The 17,010-nt window shown below is 43.2% G+C and overlaps 2 protein-coding genes across 4 annotated transcripts in view; both read right to left on the bottom strand.

Annotated features, from left to right (window-relative positions):
• Window positions 1-200: 200 nt before the first annotated feature.
• Window positions 201-2,879, bottom strand: LOC118363700 (basic helix-loop-helix transcription factor scleraxis). Its single transcript, XM_035744846.2, has 2 exons — window positions 2,187-2,879; window positions 201-1,961 (listed from the first exon to the last, which is right to left on the bottom strand). The coding sequence occupies exons 1-2, from the start codon at window positions 2,685-2,687 to the stop codon at window positions 1,929-1,931; spliced, it is 534 nt and encodes a 177-aa protein (XP_035600739.1). The 5' UTR covers window positions 2,688-2,879; the 3' UTR covers window positions 201-1,928.
• A 5,916-nt stretch (window positions 2,880-8,795) lies between these two features.
• Window positions 8,796-17,010, bottom strand: part of si:ch211-246m6.5 (von Willebrand factor D and EGF domain-containing protein) — a 49,071-nt gene continuing 40,856 nt past the window's right edge. For 2 of the 3 annotated variants that reach the window (XM_052488523.1, XM_052488524.1), the window contains exons 27-35: window positions 16,720-16,815; window positions 15,946-16,041; window positions 14,035-14,130; window positions 13,708-13,803; window positions 12,957-13,052; window positions 12,221-12,316; window positions 10,925-11,020; window positions 9,537-9,634; window positions 8,797-9,319 (exon numbers count right to left, since the gene is read on the bottom strand). In XM_052488523.1, the coding sequence (XP_052344483.1) occupies window positions 9,299-9,319; window positions 9,537-9,634; window positions 10,925-11,020; window positions 12,221-12,316; window positions 12,957-13,052; window positions 13,708-13,803; window positions 14,035-14,130; window positions 15,946-16,041; window positions 16,720-16,815 (791 nt within the window). In that variant the 3' untranslated portion in view covers window positions 8,797-9,298. Of the gene's footprint in view, window positions 9,320-9,536; window positions 9,635-10,924; window positions 11,021-12,220; window positions 12,317-12,956; window positions 13,053-13,707; window positions 13,804-14,034; window positions 14,131-15,945; window positions 16,042-16,719; window positions 16,816-17,010 lie in introns of all 3 variants that reach the window. The other variant, XM_052488525.1, reaches the window with a different exon arrangement.

The following is a 17,010-nucleotide window of genomic DNA, read 5'->3' as shown; positions in this document are numbered from 1 at the left end:
TACTAATACAACTCCACCTGAGGTCCCAAATGCACACACAGCTTAATGTTATTACTGGGTAAACCTGATTTTAATGAACTACACAATCCACAGTAAATGGTCGTGACTGATTTTCTAAGGCTGTGTTTACACAGGCAGCACAATTCTGATCTTTTGCCCAATTATTGACTAAAGATCTGATTGGTCAAGTTATTGGGAAAAGTTCAGAATCGGACTCTGTGTAAACTTGTCCTAAGAAGGTATTTTACATGCACATTCAACTCATCAGTCAAATAATATTTATTTTGAAAGTAGTTTAATGATTGTGTTTACAAGTCAAATGTTTTTTTTTACTTCTTGTACAAAAATGCATTTTTCTCCTTCAAACAGCTTCTCATTGGTTGCTATGTGAAGAGGACAATTGTCTTACATAAGTTAGGAGAAATTCAAGTATGTTTACAACAATGTTACACATTACAATAGACTTGGAGGTAGGCCTATAATTCTATTAATTTAATACATTGAGGTCTTCATTGCGGTAAAAGTGTATTGCAGTCAGTGTGCAATATCGTTATTTGTTTTGGATAATTCATCCAAATATGATTGTATTTTTATTTTGCATGATTTTGAAGTAATTTATTATATACCCAAATCAGTGCAGTCAATTATGTTCCTGCCTTTTAAATTATATTGTGAAATGGCTGAAACCAACACTGTAAAAGTGTGAAAACATTTGATTAGTGTTATTTCCTGATAGTTGCTGGTTGAAAATACAATCTACACAGGCCCTTCTGATCAGCAGGTTTCCATGGGTGTGAGTTTTGGCTTTCCATGGTGACATCACCATGTGGTTAATTGGTTAATAGACCATGACCAATAAGAGTTCCAAACCCCTCTTCCAATAATGGCTAGTTGTCAGTTTACCCTTCCCACTCAGACCACTCCCAGACAGTCCTAGCAAAAATTCTTGCTTGAAAAAGTTTTGTGCTAAAAAGCTTTAAAAAAATGTTTGGTGTGGAATATATTACAGTAAGGTATTTTGTTAACTATAAATTATTTGATTATATAAAAACAGTTGCATTGGGCCTTCAAAGGTGCAACCAATACTGCACAAACATATGCAGAACTATTGTGTTTGTGGATTGTGAAAAGGCGTGTGCAATACATGCAAGTAAACATTTCTCAATGTATAGCATTGAGCTCCCAAAATGAGTGTTTAATATGTATGTTACGTTTTCTTTTGATCTACACCATGTTACATTTGACATGGAATATGACTTGACGTTGTGGTAAAGTTTCTAAACACCAAGTCTGGTTGCTTCTGCTCTGCTAGCAGGTGGGGCCTACATATAACACTTCATATTTGGATTCAAGCACATTTTGTATATTGTTTTGCCTCCCCCATTTAAATTAAGTGTACTATCCTGGTTAAGATTCATTTAAATATTACTGCTACCAAAGTATATTTGGAACTATTGAATTGAGTTTGAATGGCAGTTAGAATTCATAATTGTCAAGCACGTCACCCTCTCTTCAGTTGGCAAAAGATGAATCAGCCAGGAGAGCTAACCAGTCCGCTACTCCACCGACGAAACGCTGCACTGCCTAGGCTTGGGTTACAACCATGTGACTGGCTGCACGGGGGAGACGAGACTGTTTTTTAGGAGCGCGACACTACGGCTTACTATTTCTGATACCGAAATAGCCCACTGTCAGGTGGAGCCTTACACATTGATTTCGATTTCCAATTTTACCAAAACACGGTGGAAAAGACCCACATATAGTGAACGGAAAGTGCATTTCAGTGGGGGGGGTTTTGTCCTAAGAATTTTGCAAAAAATATGTACAAAGTTAAAGTTTTTTTCCCACTCTTAGGTACATGTAAACATCCGTGTGACTTGGTATGCATCCTCGTTGCATCCTTGTTTTGACAGTAGTGCGTGACCATGTCAGATGGCTGTGTGCTTTCCTCCATCTCTGAGCTGTGAGAGTAGAGAAATTGTAGTAGTTTACATTGAAATAAAACCATTGGAATACTATTGATTGGGATGGCTGTTATGGAATTGCTCCAATCTTAAAGTACTGACCCATTATCTAAATGTAGCCAAATCCCATCCATTTTATTTTATGAGATTACATGCAGCCTTCTATGATAGCCCACACACAGCCTGTCAACCAATATATACTGATTTATTTTGAGGACTCACCATTTTCCTCTGGTTACTGAGACAGAAAGTGCATATGGGCCTGAGTGGGGGGCTGCTGCTGTTGATGTTGGTGCTGCTCTGCAGGATACTGTGGTACCCGAGACAGGGCAGTCCGTCCAAACACTTGTCCCCCAGCAGCAGCACGTTGGCAAGGTGGGAGATGTAGCTGGACGCCAGGCGCAGCGTCTCGATCTTGGACAGTTTCCTGTCGGCTGGTTCTGTGGGAATGAGGGTGCGCAGCGCGGTGAAGGCCGTGTTCACGCTGTGGGTCCGGTCCCGCTCCCGCGCATTGGCTGCCTGCCTCTGTTTGCTGACGCCCTGCAGACGCCTGCTGCACCCCCTCTCCCTCTGCCTGGCCCCCTCCCGGCCCCCTCCCTGGGGGCTACAGCCGCTGCCCGTCGACTTGTTGTCGGAGCTCTCCTCGCTTCCGCTATCCAGTTCGTCCAAGTCGGAGGGGAAACCGTCCGGCGCGGCACCCTGTTCGCTCCCTGTGGACTTCATGGTGGACCTGGCTGGGTGTCTAAGGCGGGGGAATGAGTTGGGATCTGGGACTGGCTCTGCTCCTGTGTCTGTTTCATGGCGACCGCTTTATAAATGCAGAGTGAAAATAGCACCTGGGACCAGCTGCTGCCGTGTGATCCGGTGACTGGGGGTGCGGGGATCCTGCGCTAACTGGGCTCACGCCATCCCCTTGGCAGAGCATCATGCCATTTCTTGAATAACGGATCCTTTCTGGGCCCGGTCACCATGCATGTGGCCTCTGGAAACGGAAAGACAGGTGGAGGCTGGAGAGGAGAATCCACCGGTCGTGGTTCTTTGGGTGCTTGAGGTTTATATATATATATATAACCCCCCACAGAGAGCCAGCACACTCCCACTTTGCTCCTAACCCCTGCCCCTTGACCCCTAACCCTTCCATGTTTGCAGATCTGTGGAAGGTGGAAGCAATATGGTGGAAGCTTGACCATCACACTGCTTATACTTATCCAGCCCCTTCAGATCTGCAAGCATTGAGGGGTCGGGGTGTGACAGTGTGACTGCAGATGCACGACATTAACCTTCTCCCACTCTCAGCCCATGTAAACACAGTCGTGCTGTGACTCTCTACTCCCTCCATCACGAACCTTCATCGTCTTATCTCCTGCTTCCTGGAAGTCTTTCATCTTCTCCCGCTGATTCAAATGCCGGTCTAACTTACCTGAAGCCTCAACAACATACACACAATCGCACAAACGTCTATTGCACGCTGTGCAAAGGTCACGAAAAGATGATAAGGCTAATCTTGACACAGTGAAACCATTCCTCCGGTTTATGCGAGGCCACTGTGTCAGGCAAATGGCTGATGTTTAGAACACGTTGCATCGTGTCACATTAGGATGTGTGTTCCTAGAAATCCTGTCACTATTATTTGGTGAAGTGTTTCAGGGGAAGTGCTACGTCAACAATTCTCAGAACTCAAATTCAAACTCGGTTCAAACCCCAGTGAAGGAATCACTCCTTGATCTTAGAGTCATGACACCAGCTTCAGTGCTCTCCGACCAGGACCGTGAGTGAGTAGTCCAGGTGTATCAGTCACCCTCCAGCTGTTCCTCCACCCCATGGCAGTCTCCCCATTAACTTGTGCCATCTTTAGCCTTGATATAAATATCTGTGAATGTACAAGTCACTTATATAGTGTTACTTCAGTCAAATTTCAGATCATCATACCAAGATTTTCATCATGATACCAACAATAGTTTTAGTGTTCCTGAGAGCAATGTAAGTTGTGTGAAAAGAGAATTATAACCACAGCAATTGCATATCAATAGGTTGGAATGATTTCAAAGGGCCAACTGAGCTAATCAACGCAACCATATATTGTGGAAATGAAGATATTAAACATTAGGGGAGTTGATTTGTATGTCCGTTGTCAAGTTGTTGTTTTGGTATTTCAGGTCTACACTACGGGTTATATAGCAATAGACTGCATGTCATCACTAGATGGCAATATAGCACTGGTGTGGAATTACTACGAGCCATTTTGACAGAAGTACTTTTGACAGCCTTTCTTTGTGTAGGTGGGCACGGGCATACATCCACAGGAACGGAGCTGTGTCAGCCCTGTGTGGGCTGTGTGACAGCACATTGGAGACTTACTAGTGACAAGTGCGTGACATGTTTGACGTAGCAGCTCTGTCACTAACACTGCTGACAGAGGGAGAAGAGCGAGAGGAGAGGGAACGATTGGTGGGAGAGAGGAGGAAAAAGGAGAAAGAGAAGGAGAGGAGAGGAGGGGGCTGAGAGATTCAAGGAACAAGGTGCAGGTCTACATGCTTGTCTGTCTGTGCTAAAAGAGTGGTGTAGTTAGGTGTAGCTCAGCTTCTTCTTTCATTTAGTAGGGTAACATTAGCAGCTGCTTCTCCCCTTCGCTTCTGGACCATTATGCAACATTGGGAAACTTTGCACTTCCCAAATCACTTTGATTACCACCCATAGATGTGTACAGGCACATTTGATTGGTAACTAGGGAGGGTTTAGAAAGATCAGACAATGAGCCTGGGGACTAACGAAGGACAGGGTGAAAATAGAGAGAGAGAGACATACAGAGAGAGAGAGAGAATAAAAGAAAATGCATCTGTATTTGTCACATGCATTGTAAACAACGTGTAGACTAACAGTGAAATGCTAATTCACGTGTCATTTTCCAACAATGCAGAGTTAAACATAAAAAAATAGAAATAGTGGCACAAGGAATATATACACAGTGAATAACGAATAACAATAACGAGTAAAAATAACATGGCTATTTACAGGCAGTGCCAGCACAGAGTCGATGTGCAGGGGTAAGAGGTCATTGAGGTAGCTATGTATATATAGGTAGGGGTAAAGTGACAAGGCAACAGGATAGATAACAGACAGTAGCAGCAGCATATGTGTTGAGTGTGAAAGTGTGTGTGTGTGTGAGTGAGTGTGGCGTCAGTATGCATGTACGCGCATGTTATGTGTGTTTGGGCATATGTAGTGTGTGTGTGTATGTGTGTGTTGGGGTTTCAGTGTAAATATGTGTGAGTGTGTGGGTAGAGTCCAGTATGTGTACATAGGGTCAATGCAGAAAGTCCAGGCACCGATTTGATTAGCTATTTAGCAGTCTTGTTTAGCAGTCTTATGGCTTGGGGGTAGAAGCTGTTCACGGTCGTGTAGGTTCCAAACTTGGTGCACTAGTATTGCTTGCCGTGCAGAGAGAACAGTCTATGGCTTGGGTGGCTGGAGTCTTTGACAATTATTTGGGCCTTCCTCTGACAGCACCTGGTATGGATGGCAGGGAGCTCAGCCCCAGTGTTGTACTGGCCCGTACTCACCACCCTCTGTAGCGCCTGTAGCCAGTCAATATGCTTTCAATGGTGCTGTTTCTGAGGATCTAACAGAGACATTCAGACAGACACAAAGGTAAATGGCGGTTGTAACTGAAATTGCCGGAAAGGAAGATACATTGTCATTGCCGTGACAAAATGAACAGCGTTTTTATTTAACGTGAGCAATTCCGTTTATTACAAAATAAACACATTACCATAAACTAATATCTTTCAGCATCCTGTGAGGGATGAACAGCAGAGAACACAACAGTAATTTCCCGAACAAAGTTTGTTTCGCTTGTCAAAGTTTTGACCGTGAGAGACAATCACTGAGGGTGGATCTCAGGCCTTCCCGTGATATTTACCATCCAGGAGTTAGTGAGGGGTTGCCACAGAATTATTCGGAACACTATTTCAAAAGCAGAGGCTGCTTGCTTGGGTTGAACTAGAATTAGCTGCCAGTATGCAGAGTACGGGGGATTAGAACAAAGCTACACAAACATCAACTGACTTGCAAAAAGACTAATCCTACTGAGCTCAAACAGGGCAACTAAGACTGATTTTAATGATATTTGAAAACCGAAGACAAAAGGCTGCTAGAGCAGAATAGCCTGTCAAAATTGGCTCAGAGGTGATGCAGTTTGGTGATGGTTTTATCTGTTAATCCACATTTCCTCCTCATCCTCCACCTCCAGTGACTCACACAGTGAACGTCTGTGGTCCCTGGGCTAGGTAGGCATCCCTCTAACCCCTATCCCCCTAACTCCTTCACTGCATAATTACCAGGGGGCTCATTTATAAATGGTTTGGTATGTGTAACGGATGTGAAACGGCTAGCTTAGTTAGCGGTGCGCGCTAAATAGCGTTTCAATCGGTTACGTCACTTGCTCTGAGACCTTGAAGTAGTAGTTCCCCTTGCTCTGCAAGGGCCGCGGCTTTTGTGGAGCGATGGGTAATGATGCTTCGTGGGTGACTGTTGTTGATGTGTGCAGAAGGTGCCTGGTTCGCGCCCGGGTATGGGCGAGGGGACGGTTTAAAATTATACTGTTACATTGATGCTGTTGAACCGGATTACTGGTTGCTGCGGAAAAAGGAGGAAGGTCAAAAGGGGGGTGAGTGTAACGGATGTGAAACGGCTAGCTTAGTTAGCGGTGCGCGCTAAATAGCGTTTCAATCGGTTACGTCACTTGCTCTGAGACCTTGAAGTAGTAGTTCCCCTTGCTCTGCAAGGGCCGCGGCTTTTGTGGAGCGATGGGTAATGATGCTTCGTGGGTGACTGTTGTTGATGTGTGCAGAAGGTGCCTGGTTCGCGCCCGGGTATGGGCGAGGGGACGGTTTAAAATTATACTGTTACATTGATGCTGTTGAACCGGATTACTGGTTGCTGCGGAAAAAGGAGGAAGGTCAAAAGGGGGGTGAGTGTAACGGATGTGAAACGGCTAGCTTAGTTAGCGGTGCGCGCTAAATAGCGTTTCAATCGGTTACGTCACTTGCTCTGAGACCTTGAAGTAGTAGTTCCCCTTGCTCTGCAAGGGCCGCGGCTTGATATTTGATCATTAATTGTTCATGGATATTACAAAAGGTGTACCACAGGGGTCAGTACTGGGAACTGTACTCTTTACTATTTACATAAATAATAATGGTATATCTGTTAAAACTTGTAATATTAATCTGTATGTAAACAACACTGTTATAAACAAAAAATGAAACGTCTTCAAAGGTCCTCCAAAGTAACAGTCAGTATCTGGTGTGGCCACCAGCTGCATTAAGTACTGCAGTGCATCTCCTCCTCATGGACTGCACCATATTTGCCCGTTCTTGCTGTGAGATGTTATCTCACTCTTCCAGCAAGGCAAGACAGAGTCCTGAAAAAGGGACGTTTCTTTTTTTGCTGAGTTTATACGTCATTGCCCCAACTGTTGACCAGGCTTTGATAGAGCTGCACAAAGCAAAATGGGACCATCACGCTCTCCCAGACGCTTGGCTGGTGAGTAAAACCTGTGAATTCAGACAAGCAAAAGATATGATGGTACGCACTCAAAAAGATGTTGCATAAAGCTTACTTAATTTCTTTAATTATTTTCACTGAATCAGGGATATTCTACACAGACATTATGGCTTTGCAGCCTTCTTCAGTGTGTAAGTACAAGAAGGCTGCAAAGTGCGGACCCATCACACCTTTTGTATGTTAGAGCTGCAATCTGACCTTGTTCCCTTAGAGCTGCAATCTGATCTTGTTCCCTTAGAGCTGCAATCTGACCTTGTTACCTTACAGAAACTGGTTGTCTTAAAATGTGTACTTATTGCTGGCAAGACTAATTATATGTTATTCTCTAGTTCTCACAAGAATGTTTCAGATGGACTACATATTTATTAATTGGACGGTTCTCTCGTTGATCGGGTTCCCGCCTACAAATACCTGGACATTTGGATTGACCAAGTGTTATTGCTTATGAAAAAAACAGACGGACGAGCTCGTGAAAAAGCTAAGATTTAAAGTGGGTTCCTTTTTTATAAAATAGATCTCGCCTCTCCCTAAATAGCAGGAAGCAGGTTGCACAGTCAACCTTCTTGCCAGTTCTTGATTATGATGACACCATTTATCAGATTGCAGAAGCCACTACTCTTAGACCTTTGGATGTCGTCTACCACAGCGCCGTTTGTTTTTATCAATGGTGACAGGTTTAATACTCACCACTGTATCCTGTATCAAAAGGTTGGCTAGTCCTCATTTAAAGTCCCGTAGATCAATTTATTACTCCCTATTTGTTCAAATCCCTACTACACAAGCTTCCAACTTACCTAACTTTGTTGTTAATGTATATATATATATATATATATATATATATATATATATATATATATTTTTTTTTTTTTTTAAACATGAGATACATAACCCGGTCACATGGTTAGTTAACCCTTAAGATTCCTCGGGGCTCCACCGAATTAGGTTTTTAGCTTTAATTAGGTTTTTAGTTTTAATGCACCTCATTACTGGAACCAACTGCAAAAGAGACTGCAATTGGACACTCTGATGCCACTTGGGAAAATGTAAATATTGATTGGGGAACTATTTACTAAGTAATGTGGCTGTTTTCCTGATTGTTTGTTGTGCTGTATTTGAGTTTGTTTTCTGATTTTCATTTGATTTGGTCTATGAATTGTATATGCAGGGCTCCTTTGCAAAAGAGACTCTGATCGCAATGGTGACTCTCTGTTTAAATAATAGAAACATTACACAATCCACATTTCTTCTCACATTTTAAGAAATCATTGCATGCAGAATGAGGATCGAGACTATGTATTGGACATAACAAATGGACTTTAATATCATACATTGCCTGGGTTTTATTTGTGAGTAATGAAAAACCCTATAATATTTACAACAGTATGAAATTATAAAACATCAGACAACCAAATAAATAACAATTCCAAGTGAGTTTTTAGTTTGATCGTAAACTGCCAACTTGATGAGTTTGTTCCACAGTAAAAAGGACTGTGTTGTGCTTTGTTTTAATCTTTTTTTTTAAAAAAAGCCAGACTTTAATATATAAAATACAGTATTACTGGTTCTAAGAAAAAAATTATACAAATATTATACATACATTGGTCATGTACAGATCCTAATGTTTGGAATTGTGCCGTATATTACAATTTTGTTTTTGAAGAAACAAAAACCGTGGGCATTGAGCATCCTAATAGTCAGTGTGGTGGTTCCATTAGGAGTTTCATTGTCTTGTTTCAGCCCAGCTTCTTCAGTACATAGCTCCCAGTCCTCCATTAGCCTCGTGGAATTGGGAGCTGAAAAACACCACACATATTTTGGCCACACTTATTCCACCGTGCATCCACACAGTCTTGAAGTGGACCAGCAAATGCAAAAAGCTGGAAAAGCCCCCCCACCAATAAGAGATTTCTGACTGTCAGGTGTAAGCCTAGTGCTCAGCTTTCAAATTATATTCCCAATTCCTCTCTTGATTCCAGTCACAGTAAGTGCTGGGGGGATGTATCTACTTACCTTATGGGAACACAGGACCCCTGAATACCCTTTCCTGCAGGCACATACATTAGGGCGGATACACCGGCTCCCATAAAGACACTTCTGTTCACAGAGTGCTGTAGAAAGGATAGAGAAAATCACAATGTGGGAATGATACATGGTGAAATGAAAATCACAATGCAGAGAAGAGAGAACGTGAGAGAGAGAGGGAGAGAGAGAGGCAAAAGGTGAGGGACAAGTCCTAAATCATCCTCGCATCCTAATAACGACACTGTCATAACGACAGAGCTGACACTAATCTCTCTCTGCTCATATTACCACCCTGAGGATTCTGGGTAAGTCCCAGAGAGGGGTCCAAAATGGAGCCATGGCAACACAGTTACCATAATCATCCCATCAAACCTCTGAATCATTGCCATGCATAGCTAAATGTGTACACTGTGACGGAGTCTGCATTTGAATTTATGACAGAAATGATTTTATTATGCACTTGGATACCCCTGTGTGGACTGAATTCTCTCTGCTTCTTGTTCTGAGTTTATAGATTTTACTGCGCTGTATATTTGGGAGAGTTACTTACAGCTATTAGTGGTTTGATAGAAATAAATAAATAGGGCCGAGGCAGAGTAAACAGAAATGATGAATCATCTTTACGGATGGCGACTTCACTTTAAAGGGAGTTAAGTACTTTTCTCATGTCTCCCGAGTCATTCTTCAAAGTCGCGTATTAATGCTGGGATGCTGAACGAGCTTTATGCAGGAACTATTAGTGACACTCTGATGAGATGTAGCTGTTAGTGTTTGTGTGTGTGTAACAAACACACAGCTGATTTTTAACGTGGTTAACGCGGACCAGGTGATAAAAGTTGTTAACGAGGAGAGCTTCTTCAGCATGGTGGTGGTGAGAGTGGGCTGACGAGGGACGTTTTAGAGACATATGAAACTGGCAATAAACGTCAATGAAAGAGAACTATTGCAAAATATACTGTGTCCATAAAATGTATATAGTATGTAAAAGCTGGAAGTAGAAGCCTAAGTGTTATTGTTTATTAGTTTACTCCAATTAGGGGAGGGGTGGTAGGGTTTGTGGGAAATAATAAAGGATAATATTTTTGAAAAAAATATATACATACATTCATATATATATTTCCCCCCAAAATATATGGGGATTGGAAATGATGCAGACAATTACATTTATGAAAGCCACAATCTATCTGCATTATTAAAGCTGATCTTCCCCCTTAGAAAATAAATACAATAATAAAATAAACGTCAATAAAGATTTTTATCAGCGGTAACTTTGGGGGAATAACCACTGTCTAAATCAGTTTCTCATTGGTAAGCGTGTGCGTGTGCGTGTGTGTGCGTGTGTGTACAAGCAGGCTCGTGTATGTAGGCGTACTTACGGGCTTGGCATAGCATGCCCTGCCAGCCTGGAGGACAGTGGCAAGTGTTATGGCCAACACACTCTCCTCCATTCAGACACTTCTGTAGACAAGTGGCTGGGGCGAGACAAACACAACACCAATCAACTCACAAACCACTGCTTATGAATGAGTTATGTATGGCTTATGAATGAGTTATGTATGGCTTATGAATTAGTTATGTGTGGCTTATGAATGAGTTATGTATGGCTTATGAATTAGTTATGTGTGGCTTATGAATGAGTTATGTGTGGCTTATGAATGAGTTATGTATGGCTTATGAACGAGTTATGTATGGCTTATGAACGAGGTATGTATGGCTTATGAATGAGGTATGTATGGCTTATGAACGAGTTATGTATGGCTTATGAACGAGTTATGTATGGCTTATGAACGAGTTATGTATGGCTTATGAACGAGTTATGTATGGCTTATGAATGAGTTATGTATGGCTTATGAATGAGTTATGTATGGCTTATGAATGAGTTATGTATGGCTTATGAACGAGTTATGTATGGCTTATGAATGAGTTATGTATGGCTTATGAACGAGTTATGTATGGCTTATGAATGAGTTATGTATGGCTTATGAATGAGTTATGTATGGCTTATGAACGAGTTATGTATGGCTTATGAATGAGTTATGTATGGCTTATGAACGAGTTATGTATGGCTTATGAATGAGTTATGTATGGCTTATGAATGAGTTATGTATGGCTTATGAACGAGTTATGTATGGCTTATGAATGAGTTATGTATGGCTTATGAATGAGTTATGTATGGCTTATGAACGAGTTATGTATGGCTTATGAATGAGTTATGTATGGCTTATGAATGAGTTATGTATGGCTTATGAACGAGTTATGTATGGCTTATGAATGAGTTATGTATGGCTTATGAATGAGTTATGTATGGCTTATGAATGAGTTATGTATGGCTCATGGATGTTCTAAATGTATTGCGTAGGTACCATTTAAATAAACCGAGTGTTACCTGAACATCTTTTGGTATGTTGTAATTGTGTTCATATTGTGTTATAAATAGGCTAATAGGCTTGTAATAAAGCGGCTTACAATCTGTTTACATTCTATGCGACTACCTGCTGCCATTAAATGCTTGTTTGTGAGGGCATGACACAAGCCTGCCATCGGTGAACCACCACACATCCCAAGCACCATGATGAATTGTTTCCGTATGCACATGCCTCCACAGCTAGCAATGGAAGCATCTGTTTACAGGTGGCGGTGCAACTGTGGAACTCCTATGTGAGCCCACTTACGTTTATCGCACCGCTTTCCTCTCCATCCAGATGGACAGTCACACACATCTGGACCCACGCACCGCCCGCCGTTCATACACATGGGCTCACACACACCTGCACCGGGGATGGAGGGAGAGACTCAAGCTTACCAACTCAGCTCATACATATTCACCAGAATAATTATCCACAGTATCTCGCATTGCAGAGAGATTTTCAACGGACCCATGCATTTACTGTACCTGATAGGCGCAATCAATGCCATGGAGAGGACAGACAGTTCGACAATGAGCACATTGCTGAAGCTGTCACGGCACTAATAACCCATTAGTAGCAAGTTGGTAATGTATAGCTAAATTAAAACCTTGACGTCAAACCCCCCTGCATGCAGCACTATTCTTAGTCAATAGCACTCCATAGCGTCAATCTGACTATTCCCAGTCTCCACATGAGGCTCTGAAATGTTGGTTCCTGCTCCCTCGGGCGGAGCCTCTTACTGGGTGCATCCGTCAAATGCTTCCCTCATCCATATGGCTCAATTTACCCGCCAATATGCTGTACATTAACAAGGCTCTTGAGGGCACTTTGTCAGGCTGACACACATATGGTGGTGGGTAATAGATGATGATGATGATGATAATGAGGAGGAGGGGAGAAGGGGTAGAGGAGGAAGACAGGAGGCGGAGGAAGAGAAGGCGGATGAGGAGCAGGTGGAAGGGGCGGGCCATGGAGGAGGAGGTGGCGTGGCTTCACTCACTTTTTTCACAGCGCCATCCGGTGTATCCCTCGGCGCAGGAGCAGACGCTGTTTCTCATGCATACGCCCCCGTTCTTACAGGCAGGGCTGCAGACAGCTGGGAAACAGCAAGGGATTGAGAGAGAGGGGAGAGATGGAGAGGTGGGGAGAAATGGGGGTGAGAGAGAGAGAGAGAGAGAGAGAGAGAGAGAGAGAGAGAGAGAGACAGAGAGAGAGAGAGAGGGAGAGAGAGAGAGAGAGAGAAAGAAAGAGATGCACTATTTCAAAAAGGCGGAGACATCACTCCATTGATCGATACAGTAGTCCGTCCAAACCCGAGGCTTCACGATATATGAGGGACAAAAACAGTCCCCAGTAAACAGTTACTTAGAGAAATCCCTTGATAATTGGACACAGTGGAACTCTGCCAGAGCCCTTGATGGGCTCCCTCAATTCAAACCTAAACCCCTGTCAATCTATTGGATTAGTTTTCCTTTCATTCAACAAGTAAATACACAAGTTAAAACTCCCACAGCGGGCCCATGACTCTGTGTGTTGTCAGGATAGTATGTGGACAAGGACATGGGCGGACTGAATTGTATGTGTGTGTGTGCGGCTCAGCTGGTAAGAGTGTGATTGCTAGCAATACCAAGGTTGTGGATTCAATTCCCGCAGGGACCACACACTAAAACTGTATGCAGCCACTTTACTGTAAAGCACTTTGGATAAAAGTGTCTCCTAAGTGCAACAATTAAATGAAGAATGTGTTTTACCGTTTTGACACTGGGCGCCGTAGAAGCCCCGGGGACAGCCACATGTGTTCGGACGAAGACAAGTCCCTCCGTTCCGACACATAGGGAAGCACACAGCTAGACAGACAGACACGTCAACCAATCAATCAAATCAACCAACACATCAACTGACCAATCAATAAAGCCCTTCGTACGTCTGCAGCTGTCACACAGCGCGTTACAGCAAACAGAGCAAGCGGAAGGACAGGAAGGACAGAAGACACCAGGAAGAGTAGCTGCTGCACGAGCAACAACGTACTGGGGATCCTAATCAACTTTTAAAAACCCTGTTCAGGACCAGAGCTGTACCTGTCTCACAGGAGGGTCCGGTCCAGCCAGGCAGACAGGAACACTCATCAGGAGACACACACTCTCCTCCGTTGTGACAGTGGCGGTTACACACCACTACGGAACAGATAGATGGGAGAGAGTGAGCAACACAGAGATACGATATAAACTGAGTTATTGACATAGCATTGTTCTGTAAAGTTCTCTACCTATAGTATATAGTATACCCCAATTTATGTTAAGTTAAAAAGAATACAAGATGAAAAATATAAAAACATTCAAACCAATGAGGGTTCGGAAACGCAAATTATCTCAGAATCATATTTTGGCAGATAAAACCATATAATTCCAGAGTCACAATATTACTAATGTGGCTTATGTCATAAACCTTTCTATCTCTAGCAATACAGTTCTATTTAATTCTGCGATGAGGAGAGACACAGCATTGGCATGAGCACCATTGGTTTCCCATTCAAATCCAATCCAATTTCAAGGTGAGTAACCTGACAAAGATAAATAAAAGCCTAGTTAAAGGTATCAAATCATATCAAATGTTTTTTGTCACATGCGCCGAACACAACAGGTGTAGTAGACCTTACTGTGAAATGCTAACTTACAAGCACTTTAACCAACAAAGTTAAAAAAAAATATTTTTTTAAAAATAAGATGAACACAATAAAATAACAATAATGAGGCTATGTACAGGGGGTACCAGTACCGAGTCAATGTGTGGGGGTACAGGTTAGTTGAGGTAATTTGTACATGTAGGTAGAGGTAAAGTGACTAGTAAAGCAGCAGTGTAAAAACAAAGGGGGGCTGTCAATGTAAATAGTCCGGGTGGCCATTTGATTAATGGTAAAATCTGATTAAGGTAAAAGCTGATAAGGAGCCTTTTGGACCTCGACTTGGCGCTCTGGTACCGCTGGTACCGCTTGTCGTGAGGTAGCAGGGAGAACAGTCTATGACTTGGGTGACTGGGGTCTTGGACCATTTTTTGGGCCTTCCTCTGACACCGACTAGTATGTAAACTCAGCAAAAAAAGAAACGTCCCTTTTTCAGGACCCTGTCTTTCAAAGATCATTTGTAAAAATCCAAATAACTAAACCGATCTTCATTGTAAAGGGTTTAAACACTGTTTCCGATGCTTGTTTAATGAACCATAAACTATTAATGAACATGCACCTGTGGAACGGTTGTTAAGACACTAACAGCTGTCACGACTTCCGCCGAAGTCGGTTCCTCTCCTTGTTCGGGCGGCGTTCGGCGGTCGACGTCGCCGGTCTTATAGCCATCGCCGATCCACCTTTCATTTTCCATTTGTTTTGTCTTGTCTTCCTGCACACCTAGTTTACATCTCCTACTAATTAACATGTGTATTTAACCCTCTGTTCCCTCCATGTCTGTGTGGGGTATTGTTTATTGTCAAGGTTGGCACACTTCCGGCTGGTTTGCGCCAGGTTTTGTTTTATTTTACCCGTGCTTTGTGCCTCACTTGTTCTTTGGGCATTTTGTGTTGTGACGCGGTTGCGTTCTGTTTTATGATTGCCTAAGTAAAGTGCTTTGTCCTTTCATCTCTGCTCTCCTGCGCCTGACTTCCATGCACCAGCTACACCCACCATTGACAACAGCTTACAGACGGTAGGCAATTAAGGTCACAGTTATGAAAACTTAGGACACTAAAGAGGCCTTTCTACTGACTCTGAAAAACACCAAAAGAAAGATGCCCAGTGAGAGGACTTTTCTTTTTTTTGCTGAGTTCAGGTTCTGGATGGCAGGAACTTGGCCCCAGTGATGCATTGGGCTGTACATGCTACCCTCTGTACGTGGAGAAGCAGTCATGTGTGTGGGTCCTACATCATTTGAACAATGTGTGAGTGATGGCATATTCAATTTGCATGATGAATGATTTGTGATGATGTGTGCTGAACTCACTGGTCTCACATCTGGGGCCCACAAAGCCGTAGGGACAGGAGCAGGTTCTGGGTCCCACGCATGTTCCTCCATGCTCACAGGGCAGACTGCACAGAGCTGTGGGTGGAGATGATATGAATGTGTTATGCATGGGTTATGAACGTGTTATGCATTGGTTATGAATGTGTTATGCATGGGTTATGAACGTGTTATGCATTGGTTATGAATGTGTTATGCATGGGTTATGAACGTGTTATGCATTGGTTATGAATGTGTTATGAAGTTCTTCTGTAGGTAGCCTTCAAATAAAGTGTTAACGGGAAAATATTCACGGCGATAAGCAGCCAGGCTTTGCCCTCACATTTCCACGTCAGTCAGCTAGGACTAGGAACCAATGTCTCACTACAGCTTTGAGCTGTAGGTGGCAGTAGTGTTTCAAGCCTCTGTCAGTAATGTGTCAGACCAGCTCAAAGAGGGAGGGCTTATCAAATGCTCACAACTGCTTCCTTAGATCTGCACTCACTCGCACGCACGCACCCAACTGTACAGTACCGGACATGGACCGGCCTTCTCTCAGCAGTGCCTTTCTGTTTTTTTACTGATGAGCTTGCTTTCGCTGTGCGACAACAAGCTCCTGTCTGTAGTCTGAAACAGCACACAGAGACAGTTCTGATTGGCCCTAACGAGAACAGATAGGCCGCGTCCGATATGCCACCCTATTCCCTACATAACGCACTACTTTTGACCAGATCCCAATGGGCAAATGTGCCATTTGGGAGGCAGAGGTATAATTACCTGTCTCACACGTCTCCCCGTGGTTGCCTTTCAGGCACTCACACGCCCCCGGGGCGACGCACTGGCCTCCGTTCCTACACTCAGGTTTACAGATCGCTGAGGAGAAGATTGTAAAGACATCAAACGATGCAAAAGGTTGGGCAATGCATGGGAATCAAAAACAACATCAGAATGATGATGTGGTATCTTGAGAGGCTAAGAGAGAGCTAGAGAGTGAGAGGGGAGAAGAGGGAGGGAGAGAGAGCAAGAGACAGGGAGAAAGAGTGAGAGGGGAGAAGAGAGAGAAAGAAG

This window comes from Oncorhynchus keta, chromosome 30 (genome assembly GCF_023373465.1).
Source record: "Oncorhynchus keta strain PuntledgeMale-10-30-2019 chromosome 30, Oket_V2, whole genome shotgun sequence".
Lineage (NCBI taxonomy): Eukaryota > Metazoa > Chordata > Actinopteri > Salmoniformes > Salmonidae > Oncorhynchus > Oncorhynchus keta.
Note: the sequence above shows the minus strand (reverse complement) of the source record. Positions and strands in the feature narration are given on the sequence as shown.